The sequence below is a fragment of the Thamnophis sirtalis genome, unplaced genomic scaffold (genome assembly GCF_051295495.1).
Source record: "Thamnophis sirtalis isolate CommonGarterSnake01/CBP01778 unplaced genomic scaffold, rThaSir2_p1.2 scaffold_2, whole genome shotgun sequence".
In the NCBI taxonomy this organism is placed as follows: Eukaryota; Metazoa; Chordata; class Lepidosauria; order Squamata; family Natricidae; genus Thamnophis; species Thamnophis sirtalis.
Window position 1 is genome coordinate 118,706,020 of NW_028261382.1, and position 12,114 is coordinate 118,718,133.

At 37.9% G+C, this 12,114-nt stretch overlaps 1 protein-coding gene across 1 annotated transcript in view; it reads left to right on the forward strand.

Annotated features, from left to right (window-relative positions):
- Positions 1–12,114, forward strand: part of CSMD3 (CUB and Sushi multiple domains 3) — a 669,496-nt gene that overhangs the window by 579,610 nt on the left and 77,772 nt on the right. The window contains exons 52-53 of the mRNA XM_087706764.1: positions 3,424–3,618; positions 4,919–5,092. Coding sequence (XP_087562890.1) covers positions 3,424–3,618; positions 4,919–5,092 — 369 coding nt within the window. The remainder of the gene's footprint in view (positions 1–3,423; positions 3,619–4,918; positions 5,093–12,114) is intronic.

Sequence of the window (12,114 nt, forward strand, 5' to 3'; positions counted from 1 at the left end):
TGTCTCTTGATATGGCAAGAGATATGATGGCAGTGTCCCAATATTTTAGAGAGTGAAATATTGAGAGGAGGGGGGTCAAGCTATTTTCCAAAATGCCTGAAGGCCAGACAAGGAATAATGGATGGAAACTGAACAAGGAGAGATTCAACTGGAAATCAGGAGAAATTTTCTGACAGCAAGAGCAATCAACCAATGGAACAGCTTGCCTTCAGAAGTTGTGGGAGCTTCATCACTGGAAACTTTGAAGAAGAGACTGGATGCCATTTGTCAGAAATGGTGTAGAGTCTGCTTGGGTGGTGGGTTCGATTAGATGACATACAAGGACCCTTCCAACTCTGTTAATCTGTGTCCTTTTAAAGTTACAGTAAGAACTACCTATAACAGACAACATTTCGGAGTTAAAAAAAGTCCAAAAAGTTTATTAGGAGATTCCCCCCCCCAAAAAAAAAGACATTCTCTGTAAAAGAGAAATCACAAAGCTGGCAGACTCTTTTCCAGCTAACAATTCTATGCAGCTGCATCTCATAAAATCTTTTGCTTTAAAAAAATACTGTTAGTCAAAAGAGATGGAATCAGACTTATTGTAGCCTGAACTCTGTGTAGTTTTGCCTTATACCAGCTATAATTCATATAAATTACATAGTTTTAAAGTTATCTTCCTATAACCACACACCTTGTTTAAAAAAAAAAACCAAAAACCAAAAACACCTTGTATAACTTAAGTACTAGGAACCTTTATAGTCACAAAATAAAGTATGACTTATTTTCCTGAACAGTTTAAGCACAGTATATATTTCTGTCCAAATTCTTTGGACACCTTTGACAATCCTTCATTAATAGTGATGAAGCTAAATGACATGATACATAGTTGAGGACCTTCTCATTTCAATAATGTGCTTGGGAAAATTGCTTGGTACCTACCGTTAGTCTTCCTACTGATGGTCTTTTTTTTTTTTTCAAGGCGACTAAAATTATAGATTTTAACTGTTTGATAATTTTTCAATCCTGGGAATGTTTGAAAATTATGATTCTTATATATTTTACATCATTTCATTGTAAAAGCTCTTCCAGGGTAATTATCAAATGTTTTTGGTTTTTTAAAAAAAATATTAGATTGGAGGTTTTTTCTTTGTTTTTGTTTTTTGTAAGCTACTAGAGAAGGCTTGTTTAATGAATCTATTGATTCATTTAATGAATTTATACATTCAAAATCATCATGATCAGACTGGAAATAAACAAACAGTGCTGGAGGGAGATACTATATACTTATCGAAAGCACAGAAAAAAAACAGAATCCTCCTTTGAATACAAAATGCATGTTTTATGCCCCAAACTTTAATAAGACAAGTCAAAACTTGTTCCATTTTCTTTTAATGAACAAAACAGAACTTTATTATTGCCAAAAGTTATGCATATGGTAATGAGGGTGCTAATGATGATTGAAAGAGTGTTCCATTTGTATTTTCAGAATAAGGGAATGTTGCTTATTTCATAAAGGAACAGACAAAATTCACTAAGTGTGTGGATGGTTTTGCTAGGCACAGACACATAGATACATGTACATATGCACACATCTACATCATCCATCCATTCTTTGTTTCTATATCTGGATGCCACCATTTGACATAGTGACAAGGAAGAACGGAAAATAGATAAAACAAAATAGCAAAATAGCTAATTGGGAAATTAAAATCAAAGTGAGTATAACAGAGAGAAAAGAAAGACCTTTGAGGTCTATTTAAGTCATGGGTCCTCAAAGTATAGCCCGTAGGATGCATGTGGCCCACCAAAGCCTTTAATCCAGCCCACGCAGGACCAAGAAGCTGCCCCACCCACATCGCCCCACCCACCCTTCGACTAAGCATAGGATTTACCTTTGCAAGCCCCATGGGCTGCAACTGAAAGATAAGGCCAACAATTTTGGCCTGCAGAGACGTTCTGGAAGTGGGGTAGGTAAAAAAATGGGGCACACAGACACCCCAGGGGCCAGTTTGGGCCAAAAAATGAGCCATTTTTGCCTGTTTTTGGTGTGCAGAATGCTTCTGGGGGTGGGGGAGGTGAAAAATGGGGTGCACAGAAACCTCAGGAGGCCAAAAATTGCCAAAAATGGCTCATTTTTCACCTCCCCTGCCTCTAGAAGATAGATAGAGTAAGATAGATAGACACAGAGTGAGAGAGACAGAGGGAGAGTAGGAGATACAGAAAGGGAGAGAGAGCGAGAGAAAGAGAGACAGAGATTTCTCAAGCTCCTTGGGGCTGAGAAAAATTGCTGCAATACTGAGTTTCCTGAAGTGGACCACTAAACTCCTAAACAACTGAAAAAACAATCTAGTAAAAAGAAAAAGCAACCAAAAAAGCAACATGCAAACAAAAGCAAATAAAACACCACCAGGAGCAAAACAAATTAAAGTTGAATTTGTGTGCATTGTTCAATGGACTTTTAAATTGGCCACACTCACCTAGTCACATGACCTCGCCATGCCCACCCAGTCACATTACTATCTAGCCACACCCACCCAGCCGGTCTGGGCCCCCCCAACAGTCTGAGGGACCATGAATTGGCTCCCTGTTTAAAAAGTTTGAGGACCTCTGATTTAAGCCATTTGCTGCAGAACTTGCCATAATAGTGCACCAAAAGCTGTGAAAATGTCCACATGTGGAACATCGTCATTAAGGCAATTAAGACAATAACACGTACTGAGGAAAAAAGCCTTTTACTTAGAAAAGATACGTTGTGTAAATTATTGGAGGTGAGCCTTCTTTTAGAGTCTAAGTGGATGTGTTTTTTTTTTAAAAAAATGGCAAAGTACTGTTATTATTTTCAGTATTGAATACAATCCAGATAGATATAAACACAGTAGAAATAAGGTGTAATTACAATTGCAAAGTTTTGTCACTTGTTTGTGCAATCTGGTTTTCCATCCTATAGCCAAGGATAGTGTTAGGAGGGAAAAAGCTCTCTTATTAGTTATGACATATATTCATTTTCTGATGGAAAGAGTAATTATGGATAGATCCTAGTGATACGATTCTGCTGATGTTAATAATTTAGCAGTCAAAAGTTAAATCTTGAATTCTCATTTTAAAATATGAATCTCCTGCTTCAAGATGTACGATAATCATTTGAATTCCAGACATGTTTATATAAGATACATATTCCTGATCAAATAAATAAACATGTTTAAACTCTAATATGTGATCCACTAATTAGTTATTTTGAGCAATGAAACAAACATTCTCCGTAGCCAAAAAAATGTTAAACTGAAACAAAACCAAAATTAGCTACAATCTACAGATTACTATGCAACGGTTTAATTTATGAACTAAGATTAAGTTTCATATCCTAATACATAGACCGATATCAAGGATTGACAGTGTGAAGCTCTCAAAATATATTCTTTTTTCCCCTCTTTCTTTTTCAAGTTGTTACCTGCCCAAGCATTAATTCATTTACCCTGGAACATGGAAGGTGGCGAATAGTGAATGGTTCTCACTACGAGTACAAAACAAAAGTAGTTTTTAGCTGTGATCCTGGCTACCATGGATTGGGACCAGAATCCATTGAATGCCTTGCTAATGGAACTTGGAGCTGGAGAAACGAGAGGCCATACTGCCAAAGTAAGTATTCTACTATTAGTTGTTCATATTCAAATCCAAAATACATCCTCGCCAGCAATCAACATCCAGATAGGCAGAGATGAACACCAAAAAGAATACTAGACCAACAACTAAGAAGAACAGGTAGACCTCAATCTACAACTGTTCATTTAGTGGCACCAAAAAAGGGATTTATGAACGTTTTTCATACTTATGACCGTTGCAGCATCCCATGGTCACCTGATCACAAACCAGACACTTTGCAACTGACTTTTATTTTTAAGGCTTGCAATGTCCTGGAGTCATGTGATCACCTTTTTGACCTTCTGATAAGCAAAGTCAAAGGGGCTACTAACTTAACAACTGCAGTGACTCACTTAACAACTGTGGCAAGGAAGGTTGTAAAATGGGGCAAAATTCACTTAACAACTGTCTTAACAACATAAATGTTGGCTTAGTTGTGGTCAGAAGTCAAAGACTATAAACAATACCCCAGTTAAGGAACTTCCGACTCAGACAAACAAGCTAACTGTAAATAACAGCCCAATCAAGGAACCCCTAAAAACCCTCGCAGAAACACTGTCTGCTAGTATATCAATAGAGGGTAAATCCCATTCCCTTCCCTCACTGATGATGTTATCTAGTTTGGTAGTGAAATGTCTGCAAGAAAACAGCCAACCTCAAAGAACACCAAGGACCTCACCATTCAATTCTGAACTACAAATATTATCATCTGGTGGTATCATTCATATTCAACTAGCTCCAGGATCTTATTCATCCTTATATTCAATAGGCATTTATTTCCAACATCCTTGTGTCCGTTTTGAAGACCAGCAAACTGAATCTTAGAATCCTTTGTCAATAGGAAAGATTTTTCATATGAGGATAATAAACCTATTATTCTCATCCAAGCATTACTGCTGGGGGAAAAAATTCCATGGACTGTATCAATAAAACTTTTAACTACACAATATCCTTGAAGCCTCCATAAAGTCAACATAATCATTTGATGCTCATGGCTTTAAAATGAAGTACATTCACCACTTTCATTCTCTGTAGTTTTCAGAATCAGATCTATCAGTAATCACAAAATCAATTTTATTCCATTGCACAGTATCATTTTCTGTCACTTTAGCTACAGACTGTTTAAAATACACTTCCAATTAAAGATTCTTTTTCAAATGGGTCTTATCCTAGCCAGTCCTAAAGGTTTTAACATTTTTATTGTCACTGCTGTTTTTTTAAAAAAAATATTTTTAATTTATTTTACTGTTGGAGAGTGCAACATAATATTGCAAATATGTATATTTCTTCTTTTCAGTTATTTCCTGTGGAGAACTTCCTACACCTCCAAATGGGAATAAAATTGGGACTCAGATTACATATGGCTCGACTGCTATATTTACTTGTGACCTAGGATTCATGCTGGTGGGCTCAGTGGTAAGAGAATGTCTCTCTTCTGGATTATGGAGTGGAACTGAAACGAGATGCTTAGGTAAGGAAACACACTGGATATATTTGTTTTGAAAACAAATTGCATATATTTTAGTATCTCATGTAATTCTGAGGGGCTGTCTCTTGCTGGTCACATCTACCCAACTCATCAGAGCAGGGTGGCAGGGAATGTTGTCGGTCCCATCCCCGAGGGAGATACACCTGGTGGGACCCATAAAAAGGGTCTTCCCTCTCTCTCTGGAACGTCATCCTCCCAGAGTTTAGAATGGCGCCCACTCTAATACTCTTCCAGAAGGCACTGAAAACTTGGTTCTGCCAGCAGGCCTGGGAACCGAGAGCAGGATGGAGCCCATTAAATGGGTCATGTGATCTGCTGTCCCCGGGGTAGGAGGTGGGAGGTGGGAGATGGGAGATGATTTTGTTACATGTGTATATTAATTTATTTGATTCTTTGTGTTAGTTTTTATTGTTTTAAATGTGGTCTTTTATTCTGTAAGCCGCCTTGACTCACCATGGACGAATAGGCGGCAATATAAATTAAATTAATTAATTAATTAATAAACTTCCTTATAAAAATTGTTTGAATATTTTTTTCAAGGCATTTGTTTCCATTCCATTGGTGAGTCTCTCAGGTTTGTGAACATGTGACAGATGAATCAACCTCATTGAGTGATTATGCTATCATGAATTAAAGTTAAACTACACCATCCATTTAAAGCAAAATCATTATCATAGAGCATTTACAGGTTCCCAGAGACCAAGCTGCAATTCCTTTAGATCAAGAGTGCGTTTTTTTAAAAAAAAATATCATTAATTTTTATTTATTTATACTGTATATTTTGAGGGAAAAGCCCACTTTCTTCACTGGGCATTATTTTCTAAATCAGTTTCACAACAATGGTTTGGCAATGTTTAATTTAAAAATTACCCAGGACTTAAGACTCTTGACTGTTGCTAAATGACGTACCTAGTTTATGTTTTAATCGGCAGTGCTTTGACTTTTCTATGCAAACACAAAATATGAATCATCTTAAATCCTTTTAAATAGTCACCTGAAGTTGAAATAAAGTGGTTATACTCAGGGGTCGGCTTCAAAATTTTTAGCAAGGGGTTCTTTACCTGGTTGCTGGGTGGGCATGGCTATGGTGGCCTAGTCAGCTTCTTGCACCATGGCAGGAGGGGGGCATTTTTACCCTCCCTGGACTCTGGAGGCTTTCCTTGAGCCTCCAAGAAGGTTAAAATGGCTTCCCCAGGCTCCAGAGACCATTTGGAGGCCAGAAACGGGCCTGTTTCTGGCCTTCCCAAACTTCCAGGAGGCCCATTTTTTTCACCCTCTCTGAGCCTCCCTGCTCACCCTGCACTTACCTGCATCCAAAATGGGCTGCGTGGGGACTCCTGGGAGGGGCATGGTGGGATGGGCGGTGCCAGCCAGATGAGATTTGGGGGTTTTCTGAACTGCACAGAATCTTAGCTAGAGGTTCTCCTGAACCCCTGCGAACCCCCAGCAGCTCATCCCTGGTTATACTTCTTAGGTGATATTACTTTTTCTAGATTGTGTTAAAGACTAAATATCAGTTCCTGATTACCTGTTGGTTTCATGTAGGATTTATTTATTTATAATGATGATATGGAAGTGTTTGTCATTGTTTTCTTCCCAATCTTGTTCATTGCTGTGATATTGTCTGGAAAACATCGTATCATTCAGTCCTGATCCTGCTTTGCTTACCCAACTAGACAAGGTCAGATGGATGCCTCTTTCCCGTAAAGAGAACATTCCACTACTTGAATAAATCTTAAAGGTTACCTTCCTTATTCCTTTAACAGACTTGTTTAATTACCTCCTAAGGAAGTATTTTATGTAGGAAGATAAACAGGATGCAAAACACAGTGGATATATTTAGTTATTGAGAGAGAGAGAGGGGGGGGGAGGGAGGGAGGGAGGGAGGGAGAGAGAGAGGGAGGGAGAGAGAGAGAACGAACTTAGAGAGCTACAGAGAAGTTCCCTGAAGACGGGCTCCAGCACGAGTCCAAAACCCCAGAAGACAAAACCTCTGGTTCTGTTGACTGACTCAGATTGGTTCCTGCAACATTTAGTTATTTGTCTTAAATGTTTTAACTTTTGGGAGGTGGGGGAGGGGGAAGCTAAGTGGAACCATTCTATATACCGAATGTCTTTCTGTTGAAATGTTATCAAAAAAGACAGTAATTGTGCTATATAAAAGCTAAGAGCCGAGATGGCCCAGTGGTTAGAGTGCAGTACTGCAGGCTACTTCAGCTGACTGCTAGCTGCAGTTCAGCAGTTCAAATCTCATTGACTTAAGGTTGACTTAGCCTTCCATCCCTCCGAGGGGGATAAAATGAGGAGCCAGATTGTTGGGGGCTATATGCTGACTCTGTAAACCACTTAGAGAGGGCTGTAAAGGCACTATGAAACGATATATGTCTAAGTGCTAAGCGCTATTGCTATTGCTTAATCTTGGACAATGTTGGCTTCCTATTTTATATCCATACATAACACACACACATACAAAATCCACACACTTTTAAATCTATAAATATCCCTCAGCGACTCGGTTAGAAGAAACAACATTATTCAGAAGATAGAAAAAAAGTAAGGAATGGTAAGCTGGAAAGATTAAAGGCATTGGATAAGAAAAGGAAACAGTTGAAATAATTTATAGCAAATCCAATCCCTGTACAGTACAAGTTTATCATTGAAATATTTTCTTTCTTCTATGAGGTCCATACACCAGTCCATGCAATCCTTTTTATTCTTTAGATTTTTCACCTCTGCCTTTTTCAGGTTTTCAACATTTCCATGATTCTTTCCAAACATCACATTATTTTTTTGTCCCTTCCGATCACTATTAGCTCATACTGTATATTTGTTTTGCAATTCTGTCTCCACTTATCCTGTATGACCAAAGCACCTTCAACTTAGAGTTTTCATATTGCTTGTTCACATTTGCTGTTCAGACATCATTCACGGAGCATCTATCCACTCCTGATGCTTTGATGCCTACTTTACTCAACTTCATTTGATGTTTCTCCTGACATACCCCACTCTCATATAGTAAAGTGGTCAGAAGCATCCTCTTACGTACAGCTTGTTGGAGCTTATTCTGACAAATATTGATTCCTCACAAAAGATTGCATATTGCCGACATTTACCCAGCTTTAAAATTTCTTCAGCCCTTTTGCCATTTTTCCCCCTGTAAACAAGCTACCATCTAAGGTACACAAATGGATTGGTTTGCTCTAGTTTTTTGTTAAATTTTATGTAACTTGCAATCATTCATCCCATTTTGCCTGTCAAATACAACTACCTTGGCCTTTGATACCTTAATTTTCAGATCAATATTCTTCTTTCACTCGTACACTCTTCTGTAAGTCATTTTGGTTCTCAGACAACATCATCTGAATACAAATTTGTACATATACTCACATCCGTAACAATGTTCCTGCCAGAATGTCCAAGCCCAATTTTCCAAATTACACTGTATTTCCTTCTTTATTCATATCTAATGTGATTGCAAGCATTCTTGATCTAATTACTCTTTTAAACCATTTTTTCTGAGGATTCCAGTTATTCTTGTACATTTTTTACCTCCTCCATGTACCACACTGATACCATCCAGCAAGCAGCCTTCAACATATGCAAAACATGCCATAATTCTATTTACATTACAGGTAGTCTACAATTTGGTGACATGCTGGCTCACTGGCTAAGATGCTGAACTTGTCAATCAGTAAGCTCGGCAGTTTGGCACCACATAATGGAGTGAGCTCCCGTTACTTGTCCCAGCTTCTGCCAACCTAGCAGTTTGAAAGCATGTAAAAATGCAAGTAGAAAAATAGGAACCACCCTTGATGGGAAGGTAACAGCATTCTGTGCACCTTTGCCATTTAGTCATGCCAGCCACATGACCACAGAGATGTCTTTGGACAGCGCTGGCTCTTCGGCTTTGAAATGGAGATGAACACACCCCGCTAGAGCCAGAAAAGACTAGCACATACGTGCAAGGGGAACCTGTACCTTTACCTAGTCTACAGTTTAGCTACACAATTGTGTCAAGAATTTATGTTACTATGCAAGGCAGTTATTGAATGAGTCATGCCCAATTTTATGACCTTTTTTGTAAAGGTTGTTAAGTGAACCATGTGGTTGTTAAGTGAATCCTGCTTTCCACTTAGACTTTACTTGTCAGAACATGCGGGGAATGTGGCAAATGGTTGATCACATAAGCCTGGACACTGCAACTGTCATAAATATGTAAAATTATAATCATGTGATCGTGGGGAATGCTGTGTTGGTCATAAGTGCAAGGACTGGTTGTAATTCAGTGCCATTGTAACTTTGAGTGGTTGCTTAAATGAATTATTGTACAAGGATTACGTGTGTTATACTCTTTCTCTAAATTAAGAAACATACATATTTTTTCATACATTTCTGAAGAGCTGATATGTCTCCAAGGCTCCCTGTCTAGGATAAACTCATTATTTCCCAAACTTCGTTGCTTGTCAGTAGTTATACTCTTTATCAATTTGAATTCTGCCCAATAGTTTCCCCGAGTACATCTAACAACCTAATTCCCTTGTAGTTTTGCTTTTCATTCTTCTGCCTTTTCCATCGCTATAGAGGAAGAGTAACATAATTCTTCCAATGCCTGAGGCAGAGATCCATTGTTGGCACATGAAAAATGTATACACAAAGGATATTTGCATGTTCTCCTTTTGAACATTCAACACCTACAGTTTTATTGTTCTGCCCCATTCTGGGGTGTGTGTGTGTGTGTGTGTGTCTCTAGGTGTGTGCATATGCATAAACCTGTGTCTTTTAGTCAGTTTTTGACTCCTGTGGACTATCGAGACAAGTCCTTTGCAAAATTTTGGAAATAGTTTGCCATTGCCTTCTTCCAGGGACTAAGAGAATTGGACTGGCACAAGATTACACAGCCAGATTTGTGGCTAAAGTGGGAATAGAACATTGTCCTAGTTACTAACCTGATTTTTTAAACCTTTACACCAAAAGGAATCTCTCGCTTTTATTCCCTTACGAACTTACAATTTCTAAAGTCTTCCTCTAGCATTTATTAACTTGACTTTTGAATAATATATCTTTTTAAAAAATCAGTTAACTCTGCAGGGATTTCATTGTTTAGCTTCTTAATCCACTCCCCAAACAATTTTTTATTTCATCAAAATTGTTCTCATTTTCTCGCTCTTTTAATCTTTAGTATTCCTTGCTCTTTCTGGTGATATTCTTTGCACTTAACTTTTTTCCTTGCCTATACATTATGCATTATATTTCTTTCAACCTCGGTTTTTTTTCAGCTTAATTCTCTTAAATGCATTTTTCCTCAGCCACGTTTCCACATTTGTTCTGTAAATCATTCTTTTTCATTCTTTCCACTACTGTAACTCCATATACTATTATGCTATACTGTAATATAATTTTTTTAACTCTATTCCATGAAGTTTCCACATCCTTTCCTTAACATATGTGTCCCATTCATCCTTTTAGGACAATCTATCTTCTAATCCTTAAAAAAAACGCATCAGCCATTATTTTTCTACCTACAATTCTTTTCATTTCTTTGACTTCATTTTTCCCCTCAAACTTTCTTAATGATATATCTCATTCAGCATTAGTCATCACAGATGCACCCTTCACCAAGGGTGAAATCCAGCTGGTTCTGAAATTTTGAGTAGTTCGGAGAACTGGTAGCGGAAATTTTGAGTAGTTTGAAGAACCAGCATATGCCACATCTGGCTGGCCCCAGAGTGGGGTGGGAATGGAGATTTTGCAGTATCCTTCTCCTGCCACACCCACCAAGACACACCCATCAAGCCACACCACACCCACCAAGCCATGTCAACCGAACCGGTAGTAAAAAAAATAAATTAATTTCACCACTGCCCTTCACTAATTTTATCAAGCTTTCATCATGAACAGTCAAACCATTCATGCTTTTAGATTTATATAAATTCCTTTGCTATATGTTTGTAAATAAATTAATGTCTAAGCCACATATTCAGAATGAAAAGACTTATTTCTAAAGAGATCTCCACAAGCCACAATTCTCATCAGATGGCAGGATGGATAGTTGATTGATGATAGATAGATAGATAGATAGATAGATAGATAGATAGATAGATAGATAGATAGATTCTCATAATTCATTGTCATTATTGTTACCATACATTGCAATGTACATGTAGTCCTCGACCTACGAATACAATTGAGCCTAATTTTTTTGTTGCTAAGCAAGACAGTTGATACGTGAATTTTGTCCCATTTTATGACTTTTCTTGCCACAGTTGTTAACTAAATCACTGCAGTTGTTAAGTTAGTAACACAGTTGTTAAGTAAATCTGGCTTTCCCATTGATTTGCTTGTCAGAAAGTCACAAAAGGAAATTATGTGACCTGGGGACAGAGTAACGGTCATAAATATGAGTCAGTTGCCAACAATCTAAATTTTAATCATGTGACTAAGGGGATGCTGCAATGCTCCTAAGTGTGAAAAACTGTCATAAGTCACTTTTCTCAATGGTGTAAGTTCAAATAGTCACTAAATGAACAGTTGTAACTCGAAACTACTATACCTATCACTAATCAATGGATTCCTGCTTCCATATGCACCCCCTCCCCAAAATAAGACATTCATATGTCTTTCTGACATACATTTTAGTTCTTTCTTTCAGTAGTAACTATGCACGTTGACTTTAATTCAGGTGACATGTTAATACCACTTTATAATGCCTTGGTAAAGCCACACTTGGAATACTGCATCCAGTTTTGGTTGCCACAATGTAAAAAAGATGTGGAGACTCTAGAAAGAGTTCAGAGAAGAGCAACGAAGATGATTAGGGGACTAGAGGCTAAAACATATGAAGAACAGTTGCAGGAATTTGATATGTCTAGTTTAATGAAAAGAAGGACTAGGAGAGACATGATAGCAGTGTTCTGACAGCTCAAGGGCTGCCACAAAGAAGAGGGAGTCAAGCTATTCTCCAAAACTGAGGGTAGAACAAGAAGCAGTGGGTGGAAACTAATCAA